The 25,896-nt window shown below is 50.7% G+C and overlaps 1 protein-coding gene across 9 annotated transcripts in view; it reads right to left on the bottom strand.

The window, feature by feature from the left end:
• Positions 1-2,449: 2,449 nt before the first annotated feature.
• Positions 2,450-25,896, bottom strand: part of DHX30 (DExH-box helicase 30) — a 41,988-nt gene continuing 18,541 nt past the window's right edge. For 8 of the 9 annotated variants that reach the window (XM_074946492.1, XM_074946491.1, XM_074946496.1 and 5 more), the window contains 16 exons: positions 23,363-23,718; positions 22,286-22,409; positions 20,000-20,149; positions 18,787-18,939; positions 16,555-17,376; positions 14,297-14,375; positions 13,026-13,130; positions 11,185-11,360; positions 9,294-9,500; positions 8,604-8,685; positions 7,790-7,983; positions 7,549-7,708; positions 6,922-7,079; positions 6,166-6,273; positions 5,710-5,845; positions 2,450-4,624 (listed from right to left, as the gene is read on the bottom strand). In XM_074946492.1, the coding sequence (XP_074802593.1) occupies positions 4,389-4,624; positions 5,710-5,845; positions 6,166-6,273; positions 6,922-7,079; positions 7,549-7,708; positions 7,790-7,983; positions 8,604-8,685; positions 9,294-9,500; positions 11,185-11,360; positions 13,026-13,130; positions 14,297-14,375; positions 16,555-17,376; positions 18,787-18,939; positions 20,000-20,149; positions 22,286-22,409; positions 23,363-23,718 (3,246 nt within the window). In that variant the 3' untranslated portion in view covers positions 2,450-4,388. Of the gene's footprint in view, positions 4,625-4,910; positions 5,076-5,709; positions 5,846-6,165; positions 6,274-6,921; positions 7,080-7,548; positions 7,709-7,789; positions 7,984-8,603; positions 8,686-9,293; positions 9,501-11,184; positions 11,361-13,025; positions 13,131-14,296; positions 14,376-16,554; positions 17,377-18,786; positions 18,940-19,999; positions 20,150-22,285; positions 22,410-23,362; positions 23,719-25,896 lie in introns of those variants that run through there. The other variant, XM_074946493.1, reaches the window with a different exon arrangement.

The raw sequence follows: 25,896 nt of genomic DNA, 5'->3' as shown, positions 1-25,896 counted from the left end.
TACAGCACGGGCAGAGGCAGGAGCAGGGTACATGCATTCTCCTGCCGTATTTGCATCTCCAGCTCTGTGTGTAGTCAGTCACTCAGCCTCCATATTCCCCTCTTCTCTGGACCGACCTCCACAGTGAATACAATGTAGTTGTGACATGGGGATCTCGCTTAGATCCTAACGCACCGTGCACTGATGGTGCTATATAAATGGCTTAATCGGGGGAGCCCGTTTGACAGTGTAACAATCCTCTGACCTGTGGTGTGCTTGGCTGGGTGGTAGGAGAATGGACTGTCACGTTTCCTTCAGCGTCACTGGTGCTGCTTCTCACCAGGAGTTGCTTCCCCTGTGCTACAGGGAGCGGAGAGGAAATATGTGAGCAGAACAGCAAACTGGAACCTAAGTTGAGTCTTGACTCCCAGCTGTGAACCTGATTCTGTGACTTTTGGCAAGTCACTTACTGTATCTTGGCCTCCGTTTCCTGATATGGAAGATGGGGTAAATCTTACTTCCTGTGGATACTGTAATGTTGGCAAAGTTGCTTTGGAGATCTAAAGCTCAGTGACCAGATTTCCAGCCATCATGAGCATCTGCAACTCTTCCAACTGGGAGCTGTGGGTGTTGAGCACTGCTGCAAATGAGGCTGAGGCAGAATTAGAAGAAAGGGGAGGGGCAGAAATTGGGCTGGGCTGTTTTTAGAAACTCAATTATGCACCTTCTGCATCTGGATCCTAAGGCCCTGGAGTGGTGCCCAAATGAAACCTCGCCAGGTCCCTGCATGGAGTTGTTATTTTTGTTCCTTTATCAAGTCAAGGCCTAGTGCTCTGTGTGGTGGGGAAACAGCTGCTCTCTTCATCCTGCCCTTAACAGCTTCTCTCCTCTTCCTTTTGTGAGCCCTATGCAAGCTGCTGCCTGCCTCTTGGTTTTAAAACCACCTTCTGTCAACTAGCAGGAGGTAGTGCCCCACCACTGTAAGCACAGCTGGCTGGGGCTTGGTCCTTCCTACCTTTGCCTGACCTCATTTGGTCTTTTTTTTTTTTTTTGGTGGGGAATATGGAGCCACCAGGGAGTGTTAGCCAGCTTCACTTGCTGAGTAACACTCCCATAGCAAGCCCTAGATAGTCAAGGCTGGGGTAACACAGGTATGGTGAAAGAACCTGACTGCAGTAAGCTCACCCTCTTCTCTCCCACAAGACAAGCAGCCTCTGAGGTCTAGGATTTTCTGGACAGGGGACAAGCTCCAGCTGCTCTTCAAGGTGGGTGCAGCTGTAGCCTGGGGAGGCTCAATAGATAGATAAAATGGGTTGCCCACTGAAGAAGACTGACTCAGGTGATAGTGCCTAGGATGGAGAGGGAAGTTGGAGACACCACACTTCACTATAGTGTGTAGGTTCACAAAAGGCCAACTAGGGCTGCTAGGTGTCTGTCCTCAGCCTAGCCCTTCTAGCCATCCCTGTCAGTCAGCTTTCTGTACTGTGCAAGCATTCTGATTAGGGTCCCTTCTGCAGCTCTTGCATTGTGCATGGTCAAGGATTGCAGGAGACAATCAGGTTAACAGGCTGATATTGCTCGTAGGTATCAGTAAACAGCATAGGTGCAAACTCCTCAGGTCCCTTCCTGGCTGCGGCAAGGCTGTGATAGAAATTGCTTCCTTAAGTCCCTCCTCTGTCCAGCTTGTTTACAGAGCAGGAACACTGTTGTCAACATTTGTGTGCCCCCAAGGAGCAGCCAATTAGGCCATTAAGTCAGGGCTCAGGTTGCTTGCTCAGTCAGGTACCTACCACTTTGAAAAATGAAGGCCTACAGCAGTTTTCCTCCACCTTGTTCTTAAGCCTCCTATTTTGCAGGTGCAGCTTCTAAATGTTTGAATTAATTACACAGAGTTGCTTTTATTCCTCCTCTGCACCTGGACCCCATGAGGCGTGGCTCAACTGAAAATGGTAAAACAATGGGCTAAGGTTGCATGGTCTGTGTGAAAACTAGAAATGAATGAGGAAGATGGGCAAGTGCTGTCACTCATAGAACTTAAGCCCAGAAGGGACTCACCAGATCATCTAGTCTGATGCCCTATGTATCACGGGCCCCTGCACTGGCAGGAAATCAACTGGGATATACACTGATGAGCCTAGCAAGTGACTCACCCTATCGGGCAGCAGGAACTTTCCACACTGCAAGTGTTTGTTAGTACCTCTACCTGCTGCACTTGAAATCAGGCTGAGACTACAAGCCACCCCTGAGCTATGTAACCTTTTGGCAGTATGGGACAGGCTCCATTCACACACATCAGTTCAGCAATGTGATTTAATGGTAGCTTTGCCTCTTTCCTCCCATTGTCACTGATATAGCAAAATATGGAGCTGGGCACCATATCCTAGCCTGTTTGGCTGCAGTCTGTAGCAAGAGAACAATCTGCTTTGAATACAGGGGTTAATAAAGGACAGAACCGGTTACTACTCTATCCCTTTTTATTGTCTTTAATCTAATGTTGTAAAAAGATCCAGTATCACATAACAGCCACTGAAGTATCCCAATATCACACTAGTTCTGAACCATTTAGACAATAGCTTGGTTTTTTTTTTACCTGCTGGAAGGGGAAAAACCATACTGTTTATTGTACAGGCTGAAAAAGTAAAACACTGGTCAAATTATTGTGACAACCTGTCAAGCAAGTGAAATGTAGATGAAAAGTTTTGCATGGCTCCAGGACCACCAGGCTGCCTCAGACAGCCCCTCCCTCAGGTGCAGTTCTGAACAAAGTTACTTGAAGAGAGGCTGAAGCTAGAGTAACTTCTCTCTGGAGCTCACTGCCAACAATGACATCTGATCCAGGTCTCCAGTGAGCTTTCCCACCCCTGTGCTTCAGCCCACAGCTAGAGCAGAGTGATTCCATCTCCACTGCACCCGAGGGAGTACTTCAATTACACTGGCAAGGGGCTGCTTCATGTCTTCGCTTCAGTTGTAGCCCAGTGCAAGCACTGAAGGCAATGACAGGCTAGTTTTTGCTCCTGTAGTTATTTCACACCAGGAAAGCTGCTGGCTCCTGTGTGGGAGGATGGAGCTCCTAGTGGCTTATTACCAGCCCAATTAGAAGTGTAACAGAATCCAGTTACAATACTGTGCCCTGTACATAAACTAGACTCTGGGCCATCACACACATGCCTCTGCCAGCTGCAATTAGGGTAATGTTAATCTCTTTTTAGTTACAAAGAACAGTAGAAATAAAAATAAATTGCAAGTCCAGTGACCACCTTTCACTTCCCTGATGGGCAAATCAGCAGTAGTACTAGAAGGCAGGCTCCTGCAGTGTTAGGATACAGGACTTTCACCAGCATAACAGACATCACCTGCAAAGCCACTGTCAGATACCAGCTCAGCTGTAGCACTCTCCAGCTACCCATCTCACACACTTTACAGACATGAGTGAATTTATCCTCACAACAGCCCTGTGAGGTAGGTTGCTATCTTCATCAACAGACAGGGAACTGAGACAGAGCTGGGATGAGAGCTTGTGCCTCAGAACGTTGTGCGTTAGTCACAGAACCCTGCTTCTGTGCTACTCTGGTCCCAGATCATAGAAAAACAGGGATTAGCATTACTCAAGGAGACGGGCTACCAAAATGAGTGGCATCTGCAATCGCTTTATGGGTTGCACAGGTTACACGGAGCTGGCCTCCTTGACAGAGGGAGAACAAGAAATTTAAAAAAATAAAAAGCAAAAAAGGACAAAAATACAGGCAGATAGAAACTACACAACATCTCACACTCCTAATGCCAACACAGCTTGATTTGTGCAGCAGGAAACCGCCTCTAGCCGCTACAGGCTCAGAGATGCCCTCTGCATGGAATGTTGGGTCCAGCCCCTTCCAGGGCTCGCTCTCCCTCCTGCCTCTTCAGGCTGGGCTCAGCAAGTGGAAAGTTAAGACGACAAACCACCACCCTGCAGCAAAGCTGCCAGCTCCGCTCTGGCTAGCCCCGACCCTCAGTGCAGGCACAGCCATGAGCTGAAAGTCCATCTTCTGCCTATGCTGAGAGCTGCTCTGGGCATGCCCCGCAGGGTGGAGGCAACGGAAGGGTTGCAGGAGTCAGCCATGTCGATTCCTTTCCAGTTCAGGGGCTACGATGACCTTTGGAACAGAGGAAGTGGCTTTCCATTGAACTCTGGGGCATCAGCACTTCCAGTCCATTCTCTGTGCCTCAGCAGCGGCCGACACCAGGGCGGTGCTGGTTCCTCCTACACGATGACCATGCCCGGAGCCAACAGCAGGAGATTCTGACAACACTGATCTTCTAGGATGGAGAGAGATGACTTCACAAGGGATAAATAGAACTTTATTTAAATAAACATTTGTGAACATCTTTATACAAATTACAAGTCCCCACGCTCAATCCTCCACCTCTATCTAGGCGCCAAAGCTGCCAGGAGGTCCCTTGAGCAGATCCACCAAGATGTCAAGCAGCTGGCTGTGTTGATGGTGCAGGTCCCCCGGGATAGCAGACATTTCATAACACAGGCAGGTTTCCACCATCTTGGAGAGTGACACACGGAAATCACGCAAGAGGCGGATTGTGTACGAGTCTCCTTCCAGCACCAGAAGGTCACTGTCAGTCAGAGAGACTGTTGCCCGCCAGCCATCATCTTGGGGGAAAAGAAAGGAGCAGTTGAGTGGAGTTAAGCAGCAGGATGGAGCTGACTGGGCCCAGCATGTCAAAATGCACTTCAGCCTTTCCCCTGCCGCTGCAGCAGGAGAGATTGGTGCAGACCCACCCCCTGCCCTCAGTTTGCCAAAGTCTGAGATCCCCTCTGCAAGCCGTGCTCACCTGCCAGAGCGCTCAGGCTCCTCCACACATTTCCCACAGGAGCAGCTCGAGGTCTGTGCACACACGAAAGGAAGACAGGGAGAAGCAACTCACCAGGGCCTGGCACCTCACTGATGGCTTTACCCTCACTCACTCCAGGCTGCTGCCTTGGAAGAGGGACTGGGAAAGGCTGCAGTAGCCATGAACAGGAGGTTACGTTCCCAAGGATGTACAGACCCTGGGGCCTGCTGAGGTACTGCTTCCATCTGAACTGATAAAGCCGTATCTCCCTGGGGAGGAGAAATTGTTCCTCAGCTCCAGCCCCCACCTCTAGCAGCAAGTGACCGAGTTTAGGCTAGAAGCCATTGTCCACCTCCTGCAGGTGCATTCCACACACGTCAGGCCCTCGAGCTGTCGGGAACTGGGCCCAGCTTGTGAAACGTTAGCTGCCGAGCAGGACATTTCACAAATACCTGCTTATTCAGACACCGTCTGGGTCTGGCAGCCCTTCCTGCCTCAAGCTCTAAGCCAGCTTGAGGGGAATGGTCCGAAAGCCACGGTGTATCTATCTTACCAGCTTCCAGCCCAAAGCAAGAGTCCAACCATGCAGGCGGCAGAGGACACAGAACTGGGAGCACGCAGGGGAAGGCTGGGAGCATGGGCCAGGTGCGTGGGCTCCAGCAGCTGGATGGTGTGGGTAGACCAGTTTATAGGTAAGTAACCACTGCCTCCATGGTGCTCAAAGGGTTAACTCTGCCAGGAGCTAATGGGGAGAGCTCACACAGGCGCAAGAGCTCCTGCGCTGACAAATGCCTCAGTTTACCCCCCGGTACGGACAGGGGGCAGGGACGGAGCAGAGGCGGGGAGGCAGAACGGCAGCGTAGTGTGACGGGCGGAGCAGGGGGAACCAGCCGTAGCACCCACCTCGGACGTGGATGTCCGTGTCAGTCATGAGCAGAACAGCCAGCGGATGGACCTGGGAGGAATCCCGCACAAAGACCCCACCGTTGGACTTCACCGCCATGAAGTAAGTCAGCCAGCGGCTGTAGAGCTTAGAGGCCTCCCTGGTCAGGAAAAGCAGGGTTACTGCCAACCCACATGCAGGTCCCTGCTCCCCGCCCCCCCAACCCCTGCCGCTTACATCACGCCAGGCTCAGCCCAGAGCGAAGGGCCTGGAGGGGACGGCCCTGTCCAAAGGGTGAGACCAGGCAGCCCTGGAACAGCAGAGCTCCTCTTCGGAACAACAGCAAGAGAGCGGCCCCAGCAAACCCACCTACGAGGAGGCTCCCGCCCCAGTGTCCAGGGGAGCTCACTCCCTTCCCCGCGGTGCTGGCCTCAACATGCGCCAGAACCATCTGCCCCCGCGTTCACACCCGCCACTTGCCTGTTGATGGTCGACTTGTGAAGCAGGACGGTGCCAGCCTTTGTCCGATAAGAGTAACTGTTGGGCTTGAATTTTCCCTGTCGGGTCACTTTGCCTTGTCTCACCTGAGAACAGGAAAGGCATCTCAGCAAGCAGGAGAGTCAGTTTATACACAGGCCTGCCAGGTGCTGCTGGAATCGAGGGCAACCCGCAAGACCTGAGCAGGGGTTTCCCTCCTGGACACCCTGAGCTGCTGTGGCAGCTTTGCCCTCTCCCTGCTGGTGGCAGAGGATGGCTGGGGGCAGGAAGAAGTTGCGATAGCCAGCCCTGGTTGCTGCAAAGCACATCACAGGAGGCAGAGGATTGGGGAGCTCAACTGGGGAGGAATTGTCCATCACCTCAGTGAGCCATGGCTGGACAAGCACAGGCCTGTGTTGGAGACCAGACAGCCTGGCTGGTTTGGCAGTGGGAGAGATTTGCGGGGGCGGGGGAGAGGAGTTGATTGTGTCACACAGGACGGGGAGCAGGCAATTTGTACCAATTTGCCCCCCATACCAACAGAGACATGAGCACAGAGCCCCAGTGGAAGGAGAGTGATTCCAGACCACAGCCCCACCCTCTCACACACACTGTGCAAATGGACAATGTCCAGGGAGCCAGGAGATTGTGGGGTGGGGCCACAATGCCCAGGAGTGCAGGCAGCCTCCTGAGTCCTGGGACTGGGGCAGCCACAAAGGAAAGGAGGGAGCTCCCAGTCACTGGAGGGCTCCTACCTGGATGAGGTTGGGGTACAGGCCGGCCATGAGGACGCCTTTTACCAGCTCCTCCTCCTCGCTGTACTGGTTGCAGGCCGCAGAGGGCATGGTGCAGTCTGCGGGCGCTGACACCAGGAAGGTTTCGTAGATGTTCTCAGAGAACTGCTTGACAAGGCCTGTGGGGAGGAGTCAGGCCAGGCATAAGCGCCCAGCTCTCAGCACAGGAGCTGCTGCCCTCCCCTTTGTAAGCCCCAGCTTTGCTCCCTTCCCTCAACAGGATGGGCTCCCTTGGTCAGAGACAGACGGACTCCCGAGGGTCTGCGCGGAAGCACCCACACCTGTCTGGGTCATGTGAGGCCGATTCACTCGCTGTCACAGGCAAATACCTGGCCCGAGGCTCTCTGGCAGTTCCTGTGCAGAAGGGCAGGAGGCCCAGCTGTGCAGTCACTCAAAGGCCCAAAGTCAGGGCTCGCCCACAAGCAGGAGTCTAGTTTAAGGAGGGATTTGCCCAGAGTCCCACCCCCATGACAGCCAAGCTCTCGCCCCTTGGGCCTAGGATGCAGGGCCTCTACTGCATGGTACTTGTTCCTGCCAATTGAGCCAAACCCTTGGGCTCTGACGGTGGGAGGGGCCTGTGGGACTCACCATTGATGAAGCGCAGGCTGGGGGCGTAGAGGAAGTAGTCCTGCAGGTAGTTATCTCTGGCACGGCTATCTCTGCGCCTCAGCACCTCCTCCCAGCCTGCCACAGCCCTGACAAAGGCCAGGTGATCGCTCCCACTCTCTCTGCTCAAAACGGCCTTCGCCTAGAGCCAGGAAGATGAGTTAGATGAGCAATAAACCCTCCTTGCCCCCTCCCTGCCACGGCCCCAGCAGGCGGCCCTCACCTTGTCCACCTCCGCTCGGTTCTGCAGGCTGCTGCTGAAGGGGTCCCGAGTGAGGCAGGAGACGATGACGAGCAGCGGATGAAGGCAGCGATAGATGGATGCCAAGACAATGGCTTTGGCCAGTCGAGGGTCTGTGGAGATTTGGGCCAGGCGTTTGCCCAGCGTGGTGAGGGCTTCCCTCTGATCCAGCACTCCTGCAACAGAACCATGCTCAGGGGCACATCCATCAGCCTCCCCGCAGCACCGACAGGACAGGGAAGGGGAGGCCACTGGTTTCAGACATAGTGCCGCTCAGCAGGCAGGGCAAGGACCCTGCAGAGACATCCTGCTGAGTGCAGCAACCTGACGCAGGAGACTGGGGTGCCAGCCAGTGAGTCACCTCCAGGATGGGCATGGCCCCCTGGGTTCCAGCCACAAACCTTCAGAACCACATTGCCCTGGGGGAGTCACTGAGTCCCCAGCAGCTTCCGACTCTTAGGAAAGAGCGAAAGGGCTGCAAGATGACCACATGGTCAGCTGAGCACCCAGCTGTAACTCCTGGAACCACCGCTCTCCTCCCTCTCTTTTGATCTCACCTGGAGTCTCCTCTACCACAATAAGCAAAGCAGTGCGCAAAATCAAGAGTTAGATCAGCACAAGCTAAGTGAATATGGCTGGAATGGTCCCAGCTACTCCCCGCTCTGATCGAGGGCTCAGATGCATTGTTGAGATCCCACCCCAACCCAGAGCAAGAGTATCCCGTCCCAAGCCCAGCATCTAACATCTGGACTGGAGCTGTGGCTCCTGTCCCTTTCCACATTCAGTGTTAACTCACCGATTTCCTGCAGGAGGATCACTGCTTCATCCACAGCTTTGATGTCAGGGCTATCCAGAGCCTTGGAGAGGAATTCGACTGCCTGCAACGCACATGCAGAGACAACATGAGACTCCCCCAGCGCAGCATCAACTCTGACCCATGCAGGGTTAGAGGCAGAAGAATTCTCCACGCTGCCCAGAAATGGCTGCTCTACATCGAAACACTGGAATGTCATTTCCTCTTTACCCGCAGGGACACCGAGTTCAGTGCTCTGCATTTCCGCATGGCGCTACGTATGCCGGGCGCTAACCCTGGCTAATCTGCACATTTCCTTCCTGGGGGCTCCCTGCATTAGCACTACTGTTTAGGGCAGGAAGAGACAGCAAAAACTATAGCTCACTGACATTATAAGGGAGTATATGGAGGCAAAGTGAAATTATCAGTGCTCAGGCAAACAGGATCTTTAATGAGTATCCATGGACAAGACCATAGGGTCCCCTAAGCATGGTGCCGGCACACGGGTTCAGTACCAACTCTCCGAGAACACCCGACCTACTTATCAGCTGCAGCACCCTGGATTTCCCCTGTTTACTGCCTGCAGACCTGAGCTCAAAACCACTGACTGGAAGGGGCACAGATCAGGCAGAGTCACGCTGGCAGAGGGAGTTCCGCCTGCACTGTGGTCTCCTAGCCATGTGCTACACCTACCGTCTTCTCCGGCATGTGGATCTTGGCCTGCACCACCAGGTTCTCCAGGGGAGTGCGCAGGATTTCAGGGACCTGGAAAGTGGGCATTTTGTCCAGGCGGCTGCGAGGGAAGAGATGATAGGCAAAGCCCGACTGGCAGCGGCCAGCACGCCCTCGCCTCTGCACGACGTTTGACTTTGACACCCACACCGTTTCCAGGCAGGAGACCTGGGGGAAGAGGAGCGTTAGAGGCAAGTGCTCCTGCTGCGATTTAGTCTGTTTCACCAAGCTCCCCCTCTAGCCCAGAGACCTGAGGAACCCCTGCCCCAAGAGCTTTCCGCGTCACCTAGCTGGCAAGCTGGTTCTCTAGTGTGCAGAGTCCCACTGCGGGAGCTGGGAAGCTCTCCCCATTCTCCTCAGTCCTGGGCCAGTTAGTGACACACACCCACACACCCCCCGCTTTTGGGGCAAAGTGCTTTGCAAGCAACCTGCTATAGGGACTAGACACAGTAACTGTACCCACCGCCGAGATGCAACTGCCTCTAGGGTTGAACACCTAATCAGGAGCAGCAATGAAGAATGTTGCAGCAAGCAACAGGGGAAGCTAGGTATGTAAAGTGTAGAGACTTACACGGGGATTTGGAGGAGGGGAGAGCTGGATAAAACAATCCTTAATTGATCGCAGCGTGGGCAAGGACCTTGCTTGTACATTTCATACAAACCCTGGCATCTCAGACACACACCACCCCCCAGCATTATGGTGGGGCATTGGAAAGAACTCTGGGACCTTTACCTTCCACTAAGGCAAACTCCAGAGTTGGGCTGAAGGGACCTTGATTTCACATCTCTGCCAAACGGCAGCCATAAACACACAAGCTCTCCCACCAGTTTAAAACGGGTCTCAATGGAACCCGTGTTCCCGTTGTACTGCCCTGCTCCAATGACAGCAGCCAACAAGCCGGATCTGCACGTGAGCCAGCTGTGCAAAGGTTAGCACCTGCCTTCCTTCTTCACAGCCTTCTCTCTCATATCCCTGGCAGAGCAGAAGGGAAACGCCAAGCTTGGCGCCATCTGCCGGACAAAGTCTGCACACTCCCCCCTCCCCCCCGAATATTCAACAGCATCCTTTAGCTCAGTGATTCTCAAGCGCGGCCACCACGACTTGTGGACCAGGCTCTCAATCGTATATTTTAACTGTTATAACTGAGGCCACCATGAATTTGCTGTGGCCACACATGCAGCCACAGCAAAAATTCATTTGAGAACCAGCACACTGATTCAGCCTTGCTGAATGCTGCTGACTCCAGGGAGAGGGGCTCCTGGGGACCTGGGCATAGTGCTATGCTGATTAAGAACCTATTAAGAACCTGCTTTAAATCCTATTCAGTCTCTCGATGTCTGGGCAATTGGGAGCCAAGTGTGCGGCAGAAGCATGCCTGCCTCATGCCACTATTCAACAGCGCTCGCTCCAGCTGGTGGAGCAGCAGCCAGCTTGGTTTGGCTACTAGGAAGTGACTGATGGGAGTCTGTTAGGGAGGGCTGTAAGGCAGGGAGATCTACTGAGGGTGGCACACAGACAATAGGATTTGTTCAGGGGTGAGTTTCCCGGTGCACACTGGGGTGGGCTGTGCACTGGGAGGGAGGTGGCTCAGACAGCCAATGCTCCCTGCGCAACCAATCACCATCACCTGTGCCTGAGAAGGATTTTTTTGTTTTTGACCTGCCTCTGAGATGAGGGGGGAGGAGAGGAGGGGGCATTATCCCTGCTCTGCAGAGATCACATGCAAAGTGAATCAGCAATTCAAGCCATGAGTTAATAGCAGGCGGGGGACATCTCAAATGCTGCTTTAAGAATCATGCATCAGCTGCAGCTTGTTCCATGAATGCACACGGGACACACAAGAGCCAGCACCTTAGTCTTGAGGTCATAGCGCTCCTCCTTGTGAGTGCCGCTGTCTACCACATGCACAATGTCATTGATGGTGATGGAGGTCTCAGCAATGTTGGTAGCCAGGACGATCTTTCTCACTCCAGGTGGGGGCCGCTGGAAAATGTTCTGCTGGTCCATCATGGGGATGTTGGAGTGCACTGGCATGAGAAAGTGCAGAGTTAGCCCGGCCCTGCTCTGCCCACCAGCACCAGTTAGGGAGGAGGTCAGGTCTATTCAGCCCTCCAGAGCTCTCTCTGTACTGCTCATGCTCTTCCTTCACGTAGGCACCTTCTCGCAGCCCCCTGTGAGAGGCTGGGGCGAGTCACTGCCATCACATGCAAAGATAGCTGTTTCTAATGTTGGCATTACTGCAAACAGCCAACCAAGGCTTACTCATCAGACCCCTCACTGCATCCTCCAATAATCCCAAAACCAAACTTTGGAAGAGTCAAGCACAGTAAAATGAAACAGCAGATGGCAAAATACTCCAGGTGCTGCAGATAGGAAGGGTTCACTCCAAACTCTGTGACCTAAAAAATATCAGCAGCACCTGGAGATCTGAGAACTTCCTGCCAGGCAGAGGTTCCCTCGATCAGTGGTTTTCAACCTGTGGTCCACAGACCACTGGGGCTCTGCAGACTATGTCCAAGGGATCCGTTGTCGTTACTATAGAACAATGGCTTTTGACCTGTGGTCTGTGGACCCTAGGGGGTCTGCAGACTATGTCTAAGATTTCCAATGGAAAGATTTTCCATGGTCGGTACCTCCATTTGAAATTTTTAGAGGTCGGCAAAAAAAAAAAAAAGAAGAAGTTAAAAACCACTGCCCTCGATTGAACAGAGCACACACATGGACTTTCCCGAGGCCTCTGGGCTGTAGGAGATGTACTTACTCCCACACACAGGTGAAGAAATTCCATTATGCATGGTTCTTGCATTTCCACTTTTTAAAGAGGACACCACTTTTTCCGCCCTGCTCTTCCTCCTGGGCCCGCTTAGGGGATGGGGTCTGTCTCAGCGAAGACATAATGCCACCTGACCAGCAGGGGCTGCAGCCAAAGGCCTGTAACTCCAACCCACACATTTCCTCTTATGGCTCAGGGACCCGGGGAAATTCCTGACAGCAGATGGGCTTGCATGCTGCGGGCCCCAAAGAACAACAGGTAAGTGGAGCAATTGGCCCGGATATAAGCAAGCATGTTTCAGAAGAGAGCATCTCCTGCTCACACATCTCAGCATGCCGCAGCCTGGTTATGGAGCTCGGCCATTCGGCATGTGGTAGGAAGGCACCAGATATGAAGCACTATTTTGCAAAAATGTTTTAAAATATCCCGTTGGGATAAGAACTAAGTTACATACGCAGTGTGAAGCTGCACCTAGAATTAGGAATCACACACGCCCAGCCCTCACTCTGCCCAATTCCCTGGCCCCAGCAGAGCTCTGTGCTGGCTCCAGCTTACAGCAGATGATTCAAGGGCCCTGGAATTCATAGGTGGAGATTCCCCTTGCTACACTATTTAGGAGCTCAGCACATAGCTACAGCGAACATGGTATTCGGTGGGCTCCCTGATGGCAGACAGGGAGTGAGTTTGTCCCCCTCACCTCCCCACAGGCCTCAGCAGCAGCCAGGTCAACATGGCCCGGGCAATCTGCCCCAAATGCAGAGTTACATGCAGGGTTACCAGTGTGTCTGATGCGTCCAAATTGATTCTGCATCAGACAGCAACAGCTGGAAGTGTTACTTAGAATACCATGTTTCAGCCCCACCCATCTCTCCCTCTCCCCCAAGCACTAGAGAGCAGAGGCCTGGCAATGCCGTCTCACCTGGTAAGACAAGGTACCGGCTGTTCTGAGAGCCGAGTGTTTCCAGCAGGCGCTGCTGCACTCCTTTGATCTCCTGCCAGCCAGGAAGGAAGCAGAGGACACCACCTGCAAAGGATCAAGAGCAAAACAGGCAACACAGAGATGCATGGGGCTCTTTTCCAAGCTGCAGACAGACTCCATGACTCTTACTGGGATTCCCCAGGACTCCTTGGAGTATGGGAGACCTGGCACAGAGGTATTTCCCTGTCTAGACCCAGAAACACGAACAGGAGACTAACAGGTTACCACGTCTGTATCAGGACTGATCATCACTGAAACCCGTCAGACACATGCCCATACAGATCACAGACAAACAGCAACATGCAAGCCACCCCTCCAGCTTGGGGACCCCGGGGAGTCCTGGGGTGGCTTCATTTCTGTGGTACAGTGCGTCTACATCTCTGAAGCCCTATAACCCATGTTGAGAAATGCCATGCAAGTCAAATATTATTTGCCAACACAGTAACCACCACTCTACCCAGTGTCCAGACACCACGCTGCACGCTCCAGGAGACTCAAGAAAGTAAGGTCACTACTCTCCCGTACAGGATGCAAAGTTGCACAGTGCATTTGTATAGCAGGTTACTTTATCCCCAAGAGACAGACATGCCAACTGATTTATAGCTATTGGTGCGACCTCAAGAGACTTGGGGATGTCACCCCATTTTTATTACATGGCAACGCTTTACACACAAATCCACTTGCTTGGCTCACTCTTGTTACGGTATGCAGACTCAGAGGTTACCAGTGCCTGCATCCTTTGCTAACAAACTCTTCAGATCTTCTTGCAGCCTCAGTGAATCCCAGACATGGGGTCTCTCTGTAGCTCACAGAAGCCCCAGGCACATGGCAGCCGCACACTAATGGTAATAGGGTTTACCCTGGGCTGCCTGAGGGTAGAAGGGCTCAGAGAGCAGATCCAGTACAAAGGGGTTGGTGACACATTCACACGGGTGCTTTCAGGCACCGCTGACCTCAATTCTGTGGCTGTTCCACTGCCAGGGCCCAGAAGACAGTGCTCTCAGCCAGCAAGCCCCTGGCAATACAAGGATCAAGGGCTGGTCTTGCCAAGTACCTTCAGTGCCCACAGAGAAAGACAGGATGCCCAGCCCCTTGCAGGAGCCAGCCCTATTTTATGAGTCTGATCTGCTTTGGCAAAGGGACCAGGCTCTACCTGCTCTTTCCCCATCTTCCAAAACCCCAGGCAAGGGAGAAAGTAATTCAGCACCTACCTGGCTCTCCATGGGCATCGATCTGGAGCACAAGGTCAGTGATCAGCTCAAGGTCGAGAACACATTCATCATCTGATTGCTAAGAAACACAGGAGGATATTTAAATACTGAGGTAGCAGCAGTGACCCAATGGGCAGGGAGAGGGGTACTACACACCCCGCAGCATCCCCCTAAGATGGCAAACACCTTTAATAAGAGCCGTGGGCTAGTGGTCTGATCACAGCACTACGAGCCATGAACTCCAGGAGCTTTAAGTTAGGCTCAGACTCATTCTGGTCACCACCTCTGCTGTACAGTGAGGATACCACCTCCCTTCCCCCATCTGTGAGGGTTTGCAAGGATTTGTAAATATCAGCATTACGGATTATATTGTCACCACCAGCGCATTTAAATCATGGCTTTTGGTGGGGGCAGGCGGGTGCTACGGGAGAATGGGACATCAGTGAATCAACTGCGTAGCAGGAGGCCGAGGCTTTTCTCTGCATCTCTTTGCAAGTGAGAAAGAGAGTGCCCCCAAGGAGTGGGGCAGGCAACTGGATGATAAAGGTCTTTTAAGAGGATAACAGAACCAGAAAGAGTAATGCACTGAGAGAGAGAGAGAGAGAGAGTGTGAGTGGTGGAAGATGGCTGGGCACTGGACCCTGCTATGATTGGATACACCCCAGAAGCCATCAAATATTACGAAGAATCTATACGTAGGGAAGCGTTTCAGGTGGACAGAGTTCATAAAAATAGGCCCCAGCTGCAGCATGTGCAAGGACAGAACTAGGAAAAGGAGAATTCAGGCACGTAAGTAATCTACAGTTGTTTAACTGGAGCTGTTAGCTAACTAGTTTGCAGTCTGGACACTCCACAGACATGTGTGTTTATTACTAGAGGCCAGAGTAAACCATAACCAGGTGTGCCCTGCTTCAAACTTCTCTGGAGTGTCCAGACTTACAGGTATACATACTACAAAAAAAAAAAAAAAAAAAAAAAAAAAAAAAAAGGAGTACTTGTGGCACCTTAGAGACTAACCAATTTATTTGAGCACAAGGTTTCATGAGCTACAGCTCACTTCATCGGATGCATTCAGTGGAAGATACAGTGGGGAGATTTATATACACACAGAGAACATGAAACAATGGGTGTTACCATACACACTGTAAGGAGAGTGATCAGGTAAGGTGAGCTATTACCACCAGGAGAGGGAAAAAAAACAACCTTTTGCAGTGATCATCAAGGTGGGCCATTTCCAGCAGTTGACAACAACATGTGAGGAACAGTAGGGGGGAAAAATAAACGTGGGGAAATAGTTTTACTTTGTGTAATGACCCATCCACTCCCAGTCTTTATTCAAGCCTAATGTAATGGTGTCCAGTTTGCAAATTAATTCCAATTCAGCAGTCTCTCGCTGGAGTCTGGTTTTGAAGTTTTTTTTGTTATAATATTGCAACTTTTAGGTCTGTAATTGAGTGACCAGAGAGATTGAAGTGTTCTCCAACTGGTTTTTGAATGTTATAATTCTTGACGTCTGATTTGTGTCCATTTATTCTTTTATGTAGAGACTGTCCAGTTTGGCCAATGTACATGGCAGAGGGGCATTGCTGGCACATGATGGCATATATCACATTGGTAGATGTGCAGGTGAATGAGCCTCTGATAGCGTGGCTGATGTGATTAGGTCCTATGATGGTGTCCCCTGAATAGATATGTGGGCACAGTTGGCAACGGGCTTTGTTGCAAGGATAGGTTCCTGGGTTAGTATTTTGGCTGTGTGGTGTGTGGTTGCTGGTGAGTATTTGCTTCAGGTTAGGGGGCTGTCTGTAAGCACAGATTGGCCTGTCTCCCAAGATCTGTGAGAGTGAGGGATCATCCTTCAGGATAGCTTGTATACTTATGTTAGCTAACTCGAATTGGCTGGCGGTCAGTTTCCTCAATCTCAAAGCACTCAAGTGCAGGCAAACCCATAGGGAGCTAACATTTCATTACAAAGGAGCCACTGCCAAGTTGTTTAGAGCCAAGTCTGAGATCTGATTCAGATTTTAGATGAAGATTATAAATGGGATCTAACCAAACCTAATGGGAACCTCAGGAGGTCTGGGCTGGAATTAAAACTCTGCCAATAGCTTGCAACCCAAACCCAGCAGCACTGGACTAGTGCAGAAGAATTGCAGCAGGAAGGAACTAGCCCCAGCCCAAATCTCTTTTCATTGCTAACCATCCCGGGGGTTGGTACCATAGACAGGGAAACAAATCAGAGTGTGCTGTATACTCACCTTCACCTCGTAGTGCCGGTGTCTGTGACGGCCCAGCTTGGCCAGGATCTCTTCCAGGTAATATTCCTTCACCGGGTACATGAAACCTGGCACCTTGACTACGGGGCAGTCCCCAAAGTATTGCGAGAAGCGCTGGTTGTCCCCTGTGGCACTCATCAGGACCAGGCGCAGGTCGGGGTTGAGCTTCTGGATGCCCTTCAGCAGGATAAGCAGGAAGTCGGTGTTGACATCCCGCTCGTGGACCTCGTCCACAATCACGTGGCTGACGCCCTCCAGGCTGGGGTTCCCCTGCAGCTTTCGCAGGAGGATGCCCACCGTGCAGAAGAGCAGGGCTCCTCCCCGGGCTGGTGGTTTGCTCTCCAGCCGCACCTGGTAGCCCACGTTCTTCCTCATGTTGGGACCCAGCTCCTGCGCAACCCGCTGGGCGACCGAGATGGCGCTGATCCTCCTTGGCTGGGTGATCACCACATTGCAGCGGGCACCGCGCCCCTCCAGGATGTAACGCTCCAGCAGCAGCTGAGGGATCCGGGTGGTTTTCCCACAGCCAGTGTCTCCTGCTATTACCACCACAGGATTCTGCTCAATGGCCGACAAAATAGTGTCCTTGTGAGGATCCACAGGCAGCTGATGGCTTTCTGGCCACGATGAACCCCTCCTCTTCCAAAGGGCCAGGAGGTTCTGGCTAAGGCGCACTTCCTCCCCTTCTGACATGGGAGTGTACGTCTTCCCTGTGATGGCATCACTGATAGCACCAGACTCCTTACTCAGGTTCATCATGTCGTCAGCAATCCGAGGCCTGGATTCCCTCGAGTCCACCGGGTACTGAGGGAGGAGGAGAAAATTGGCACAGACAGACACTTAACTCTGAAGCCGCACCTTAAAACACAGAACGCCAGGAGGGTATGTTGCAGGGTCAGAGGTGGGGACCATCAGGCAGGATGCTGGCTTTGGCACTGACTGCATGGCCTGGAGCAAGGCACAAGCCATGTCGCTTTGGGCAATTCAGCCCCTGAATTCTCATTTTGTAAAGACTCAGCTCAGAACATAACCGCAAACCACCCCTTCTGCTTGGCACACCACCCTAAGCTAGCCCTCTACGCTTGCCTCATTTCAAACCTCTTTTGGGACACCCAATCCTTTCCACAAAGATTTTAGAGCCCTGATAACTGACCCTCCATGCAGTGCCCAAGACAGAACGGGAAAAAACGCTGCATCATGTAGTGGTGACCCAGCCTGCCTTCCACCCCCACACAAGCCAATGTTAGAAATAGGGTAAGTGCTCCAGGGCAGGGGCCAGGCCTTACGTGAGCAGTGTTTTAGGTGCTGTGAAATAACCCTATCCCCTAAGGAAGTCAGGCCAGCTGACTTTAGATCCCTAGAGGCCATGGGAACACAGCTGCTATTCAGTTATACACAGCAACACGACAGCTTGTGGCAAGAAATGAATCTCAGATCCCAGGGAAAGCACAGGGGGGATTTTAGGGAGCAGAACGCAGTTCCTCAGGTCAGGATTTGGCCAGAACATGCCTATTCAGGTTTAAAGGACTAGGGATGTTTTTGAGCTCACAAGTCAGGACCTCAGGACTCAGTCTTACCCAAACAATGGCACTTCCAGCAGCACAGTGCTTCCCAGAAACAGGCTGGGATACTGAACTGACTGCAGCTGTCCTGACTGCAGAGTACCATGATCTACTGGATACTGCACAACCACCCGCCCACCTCTTCACACACCAGAGACCAGCCTCTGTCCTAGTGGAAGTGGGCACAACTCCCACTGACTTCAGCCTCCCAGCCTGATTCTGGGTTGAGAATTGAGATTTCTTGGTGAAGTGCCTTGTGTAACCAGCACCTACTGCTCTAGGACCATTGCACCCAACATTTAATGCATTCAGTGCCATCAGAGAAAAATCCCCAAGGGCCATCTACAAATACTTGCAGCTGCTCATCGTAAACCAAGTAAATGAAGCAGAGATCACTGTATAGTTTGTTAAGCCAGCCTGTGCTAAGACAGCGGTTGCTACCCTGAGTGATCTGTGTACAAGCCAGTCCCACACCTGAGATCCCTGGCTTGGGGATTACCAAAGCAGCTCTCCCAGTACAGAGCTGACAAAAGCTAGCTCACTGAGTTCATACGCTATCATATGATACCTGTGGCTTGGCTGGTTCAGGGACAGGGAACCTAGCTGCCACCTTTGCCCCGAGGTGGCCCTACGACATGTGAATAAGTCTTACATGGTTCAGGTAGTTCTCGATCTTACGCAGGGTGGCCTCAGGGACCTTGATGTGGCAGGGTCTCCTCTGATTCTCACCCAGCTCCCTGAGGGACGTCATGTTGTACATGGCGTGGCTCAGTGGGTTGTTGTTCTTGTCCACTAAGCCAAGGCTCTGGAAAGGAGGGAGACAAATAGGGACAGTAAAAAAGGCAAGGAATCTCCCCACATGAAACAGTGTCTAGGGGGTGGGAAGGGAACACAGCACAGATGAGAATTAAGTCAGCATTTTCAGAGCCAGACTAGCTTTGACTGCAAGGACCATGCTCTTCATCTAGCTTAGCTCCTCCATGCCCAGCCACTGAGAGCCCCTTCCCCAAAGGAAGGTGGTGTGCAAGGAAGGGCAAGTCTCCCCACCCAGGAAGGTCCCAATCCCAACAATTCCTGCCTTCACCAGGGCAGGAGGCCGAGACCCAAGGGAATCCTCCAGGATCTTCCCTGTTGTGAAATACACACATTGGAGCCCAGGGCTGTCCCTGACACCAACACTGCCAATGGGGAAATTCGCCAAGGAAGATTCAGATCAGAGGAATGGCATAGGCAGTAATTTCCAGTAGGACCCACTTACAAGAGCTGTTAATCCTCTTACTGGCATTTCCACAAACTTCAGTAGGTAGCCGACCCAGAATAGTCTTTTCTGCCTGCCCTCTCCCCATTGATTTTGGAGCCAGGTAATTACCCATGACAGAGAGCTAAGAGAACAGAGTGGTCAGACTGACCCGCCTGAAGGAGCAGGGAGCCAGCCTACCCTGTTTGGAGGCAGCTAGGTGGCTGAAAAGACAGAACCACCACTCGCAGGTTGATCCTTACACATCACTTTGCTGATGGGAGAAAACCCCCATCAGCGCCATGGAGGTTCACGATCTGTTTCCCAACTCCTTTGCTGTACCCCTGCACAGAGTCCTAAGGTATCAGCCTAGAGACAAGGACAATTATCTGACCCAAGGCTTATCATGGAGTCCACTCTAGGTGGCAGCAGGGAACCCAGACTGAGTCACAGAAACATCAGCAGCCTTCGGTCTCAGAGGCTCAGCCTCGCCCCAGAATAGGACAGTTCTAGTCTGAACAGTGTTCCTTCACAGCGTTCCTTCACAGCAGGCTGGATAGTGCGTGCATGGAAGGGATGCTGTGGTAGGAGCCACATCAAGATTTGCTACTAGACACATGCTACTCACCTTCAATTTCTGGCAGGCCAGTGCTGCTGCTTTGTTCTCGGCCTCAACCTTGCGGCGGCCCTTGGCAGCGAAGGTCATCGGGCAGGGCCAGCGCAGAGTGAGCTTGCAGATCTTAGTCTTGGTGCCCACGGTACGGAACTGCATGAATTCCTGAAAGAGAGACAGGCAGTTTTTGAGGGAAGAGGAAGGCAACTGAAAGGCTGGTTTATTCAGAGGGAGCCTCTGAAAGGTTTACTAGGCGATATTACCTAAACAGCAGGGCATTTTTACATGTAAGATTTTAACTCAGTACCTTCTGGAATAGGATCATAGAAAAGTAGGGCTCAAAGGAAGCTCAAAAGATTGTCTAGCCCGGGTCCTGCATCAGCACAGGGAGCAAGTAAACCTAAACCGTCCTTGACAGGCGTTTGTCCAACCTGTTCTTAAAAACCTCCAGTGACAGGGATCCCATAACCTGCTTTGAAAGCCTATTGTAGAGCGTAACTATCCTTAGAGTGAGAAATTTTTCCTAATATCCAACCTAAACCTTCCTTACTGCAGATTAAGCCCATTACTTCTTGTCCTACCATCAGTGGACATGGAGAACAGTTGATCACCATCCTCTTTATGTCAGCCCTTAACATGTTTGAAAACTTATCAGGTCCTCCCTCAGCCATCTTTTTTCAAGACTACACATGCCCTGTTTAACCTTTCCTCCTGGGTCAGGTTTTCTATGCCTCATCATTTTTGTTGCTCTTAACTGGACTCTCTCCAATTTGTCCACATCTTTCCCGAAGTGTGGCACCCAGAACTGGACACAGTACTCCAGCTGAGGCCTCACCAGTACCAAGTAGAGTGGGCAAATTACTTCCCGTGTCTTACATACAACACACCTTTAATACACCCCAGAATTATATTAGCCTTTTTCACAACTACATCACATTGATGGCTCATATTCAGTTTGTGATCCACAATAATCCACAGATCCTTTTCAGCAGTACTATCACCAAGCCAGTTATTCCCCAGTTTGTGGTTGTGCATTTGATTTTTCCTTCCTAAATGAAGTACTTTGCACTCAGAGAGACAAGGTGGGTGACGTGATATCTTTCACTGGACCGACTTCTGTCATTGAACTGACTTCTGTTGGTGAGAGAGACAAGCTTTCTAATATCCTGGGACCAACTCAGCTACAAGTATACTGCATACGTACTTTGCACTTGTCTTTATTGAACTTCATCTTATTGATTTCAGACCAATTCTCCAATTTGTCAAAGTCATTTTGAATACTAATCCTGTCCTCCAAAGTGCTTGCAACCCATCCCAGCTTCATGTCATCTGCAAATCTTATAAGCACATTCTCTACTCTATTATCCAAGTTATTAAATTAAAATATTGAGTGGTACTGGACCCAGGACAGAACCATGTGGGTCCCCACCACATATGCCCTCTGAGTCTGAGAGCAAACCACTGAGTACAGTCATTCAATCAGTTATCCACCCACCTTACAGTAATTTCATATAGACCACGTTTCCCTAGATTGCTTATGAGAACGTCATGTGACACTGTGTGAAAAACCTTATCAAAATCAAGGTATTTCACATGCACTGCTTTCCCCCTTACACTAAGCCAGCAGCTTATATAGCAGCATCCATGTAGTCAGAGGTGACCTGTGCTAAACCCCTCCTCTGAGAGCTCACCTGCTAAAGGCTCAGTGGGTACAAAGATAAGACATAAACAGGCTGCTCTGTGGAGCACTTCATAGAAGGAGGGAGTTAGAAGGTGAAAGATACAAGGGGGAGAGCTTGTCAAACTTTTTTTCAGCGTGTGCAGGGCACAACGAAGTCTGGAAAGGAGGTGGGTGAAGTGCGCAGAGGAAGGAGAAGGAGAGCAGAGATGTAGGCAGGAGTGGAGTTCTGGACAAATTTGACCATCAATGAACATTACAAAATTCTCAGAATAAAGGATATGGCTCTGGCTGGCTGCACAAATCAAGGGGGCTTGCAGCACAATTCACCCCAGCAAAAACACAAACCCCACTTATAACAACAGCTTCTCGTTTGAGTAACAATGCTCCCACTGCTTCTCCTGAGGGACTCTTCCCCAAGTCTCACTGTCAATAAGGTTTTCTTCTTCTTCAGCCTAATTTCAGCCCACCACTATCTAGACAGCCTTTGGAGAACCCCAAAGAATTCTTCTCCTTCCTTGAAATCTACACCCTTTCAATCACTGCAGCCCATCCTTCCCAGCCGCTGAAAGGCAGATTCCCAACAAGAGGAGATAGGAGACGCCATTCTAACAGCAACTCACCTTGACTGTGGAGGAAGAGGTTGCAATCTGAATCACCTGGGCCAGAAGGTTTTTGGGTAGAGGGAATTGGGTCAGAGCCCTGATGGCATTGTTGTCATCTGTCATTTCAACAGAGGCCCCTCCCCTGCAAGACGAAAAGTAAAACAGTTCAGGTAGGTAAAAAACAAACAAATCTCTCTTCTCCGTAATTCTATTTTTGCTTAGACCCTTCCCCCTCCAGCTCCTTTGTCATGGTCTAAAATTGACTAATTAAAGAATACAATGTGAGTAAAGAGATTATGGAGTTAATTAGCAATGGAGGGTTTGCAGCCAACTGGGTAGAGAGTACCATTACATTGCGTTACAGAACTCAGAATGAAGACAATCCTTCTAGCCAATGGAAGCTCCAAGTCAGAATTCTAGCTTCTACTGAAAGTAACTGTCATCCCAAATATTTACAGTTGCAATGCAAACTGGAATACAGGAATGGCTTTTACTACTCCTTTAGGAGACACAGTCCATTTAAAAATATTTCCCCCTTTGTCCCAAATTGTTTCCCTTTAAAAAAAATTGAAATAGAGGTCCTGACTTGTCTTTCTCCTGGAAGGCACTGGCAATCTGAAGAGCTTACAATGAAAAAGCACAAAGCAAGGTACTGTGGGGTAAGGGTGGGAATAATCTCATTACCATGTACAAGGGCCACCTAAAGTAGGTTTAAAAAGATTGCCAAATTTAAGTGTGGCTTTTGGAGATGACAAACTGCAGGCCAGGAGAACTGCTCCCCTGTCTATGAGGCTGACAGTGAGCAAGCTGGGGAAATCGCCTGTCAGAAGAGCAGGAGTCCAGAAAAGAACCCCACGCCCGCTCGCGCTGACCTAGGTATGAAAGCAGGCAGACCCACCGTGGAATGGCGCAGCATCCTTATGGAGCCTGGCACAGGAGCTTTATGTTCAGACTCTGCTGAAGTGCTCTGTGTGCTCACTATGGTGTGGGCAGCGAGAGGTCAACTTTGAGGTCTTTGGGGATACATCAGCTCGTGCACAGACCATTTTCTCACTACTCCCCTGCTTTAGTGAGCTTGTCAGAACATGATTTTACCTCATGTCTCTAGCTGGGGTCCGAGCTTCATTCTGTGCCATAGATAGGTAATCGGTAACATCAATCGTGTCTTCTTCCAGCTCCCCTTCCTCCAACTCCCCTTCCTCTAGCTCCCCTTCCTCCAGCTCCTCTCTTCGCATCGCTTTAGGCATCCTGCCTTGCTCCATGGACTGGATGGAGTCATCTGGTTCCACCCGTCTCCAACAAGTCGACAAGTCAGCCAGAGATGGTCCAGACTTGGAACGCCATCTGCCTTCGGGGCACCACCTGTCCTCCGGGCAGCCAAGCTGGTCAGCAAGGATTCGGTACTTTGCAGCATCAAACAGCTCGTTCCTGGGCCCTAACAATCCCCAGCCCTGAATAAAAGAGTCACACACTGTTAGACAGCTGTAGGGAGCTAGCAGGACCTGGCAACTTCTAAAGCAGACTGGGACCACGCTTGGTCCAAAGGGAGACGTGCAGAGATGAATCCCTTGTTTCCAGGAGAGCGAAAGGAAGCTGAAAAGGCACTTGCATACCTTAAAAAAAAAAAAAAATTCCGCCTGTCCCTATTTATAGTCACTCCTTAAAAGGGAAATTGTTTCTTGCCGACTTCTCTTCCGATCACACACAGTGGTTTGGTATCATGCTGTTGCTTACAAAGGCTGGGCCAGTGCACGCTGGTTTGTTATACAGCAGACAGTATCTGTTTGGTGTTTTAAAGCACTGAATCCCCCCACACACACACACAACACAACACAACCCAACACAACACAGACTATACTAACTTTTCTAGATTCCTCTTTTCTCTCCCAGAACAGACAATGTTGATTCACATAGTAAAAACTTCACACTTGACTTCAAAGAACAAAAATATTTGGGACATCCCACCAAACACACCACTGGGGTTCTTGTTAGGGAAGATGTTAATTTTTCACTTCCTCCTCTTTCATGAAAGTAAGACGTTTACATTCGAGTGACAGATGTTTGTGTTTCTGAGTTTTGTAACGTACAAGACTTCAAAACTTGTCTGAGCCTGGAACTACAAAGAGCTCCCAACTGCTGTTTGGGTAATTATTATTTGCAAGAATCCCTCACCTGCATTCTAGGCCTATGTGCCCACACACAGGTACAGGGACACCCGTGACAACACACCTTACTTTTCTGTACTGTGACATTTCAAAGAGCTTTGGCAACATTCATTCATTTAGCCTCACAACACCCCTATTAGACAGGACAGTGTTATTTTGTACTGTGGTGGAGCCTCGAGATCCAAATCCCTGATTTGGGGCCCCTCACACTACATACACATATAACAAAGACAGTCCCTGGCCCTAAGCAGATAGTACCATCTGTTTACTTGGATGGCAAGCTATTTATTATGGATAGCACCGGAATGACCACCTTTAGATAAAGTTGCCCAAAGCTTCCTATTATAAAACCCTTGTTTTCAGTTGCATAAAGCTCTGCTAAACTAACCATTCAGGCTGAGATTTTCTGTGCCAAATGCATGCATTGGGCTGAACTGAACTGTTTTGAAAAATTTCAGCAAAAATGGTTCTGCTGCTTCTGAGAACACAGTTGAGGTAAAATATTTCTCCCCCCCATGATAAAAAAAATTCTTACAACCATTTCATTGAGAAGATTTAGCTTTTCATAGTTTCTATGCTTTCAGACTGCACAGTAAGTAAGGTCTAGGGCCACACACTGAACAATAATGATAAAACAAAATATTCCATAGCTACTCATCCAATGAGCACCATCCACCCTGTGCACTGAATGAGGCAGGGATCCTGTGGAAAAAGAGTCTGTGATGATGTAATTAAAGACCGCATCATAATGCATATGCATAAAGGGGCCAAATTAAGGGTTGCACAGGCAACCTTAATTCTGTCATTTCCTAACCTTTGAGTGCCTGGCTTTGCAACCATATTGTTCTTTTAATTTTTGGATGCAACTAGATTTAAATTCTAGGGGGGGGAGCTGCAGCGACCCCTGTATTTAGGTTGCTTAATAGCACATAGGTCAGTATTGTCTCCGTTTTACAGACGACGAAACAAAAGAACAGAGAGGTGATGCAACTTGCTCACCGTCACAGCAAAATCAAATGCAGGGCTGGGACTAGCACCGAAAACCCCGCCTTCCAGGGTGGTTCTCTAGCCACTAGACAGTGCTCCCTCCCAAACAGCTCCCAGTATAACTTTATATTGTCCGACAGTGAGGCAGGCACACAGGAACAGCATTAGGTGCACCCATCTCTCCCAAGAGTGATGAGCTTTGTTTGGAGATTGAGGACAACAAAGGACATAATGGAGAACAAAGACCAGAAGTAACTCAAGGCTGTTAATGTGTTCAGACAGCCTACTTGCTTGGCCATGGGAGTAAGTGGGTGTGCAAGCTCAGTCGCATCCAGCCACTTGCCCTAAGCCCAGTGGGGCTGCCCCCATTCCTGACTAGAAGACAAAACAACTGAGAAAACGGAGGAGGAAAGAGCTTTAAATAAGTCAGAGGTCAAACAGCCATTAAGGTAGGCCAGCAAGTTCAGAGGCCTCTTC

Source organism: Natator depressus, chromosome 2 (assembly GCF_965152275.1).
Source record: "Natator depressus isolate rNatDep1 chromosome 2, rNatDep2.hap1, whole genome shotgun sequence".
In the NCBI taxonomy this organism is placed as follows: Eukaryota; Metazoa; Chordata; order Testudines; family Cheloniidae; genus Natator; species Natator depressus.
This window is presented reverse-complemented; position numbering and strand designations above follow the sequence as displayed.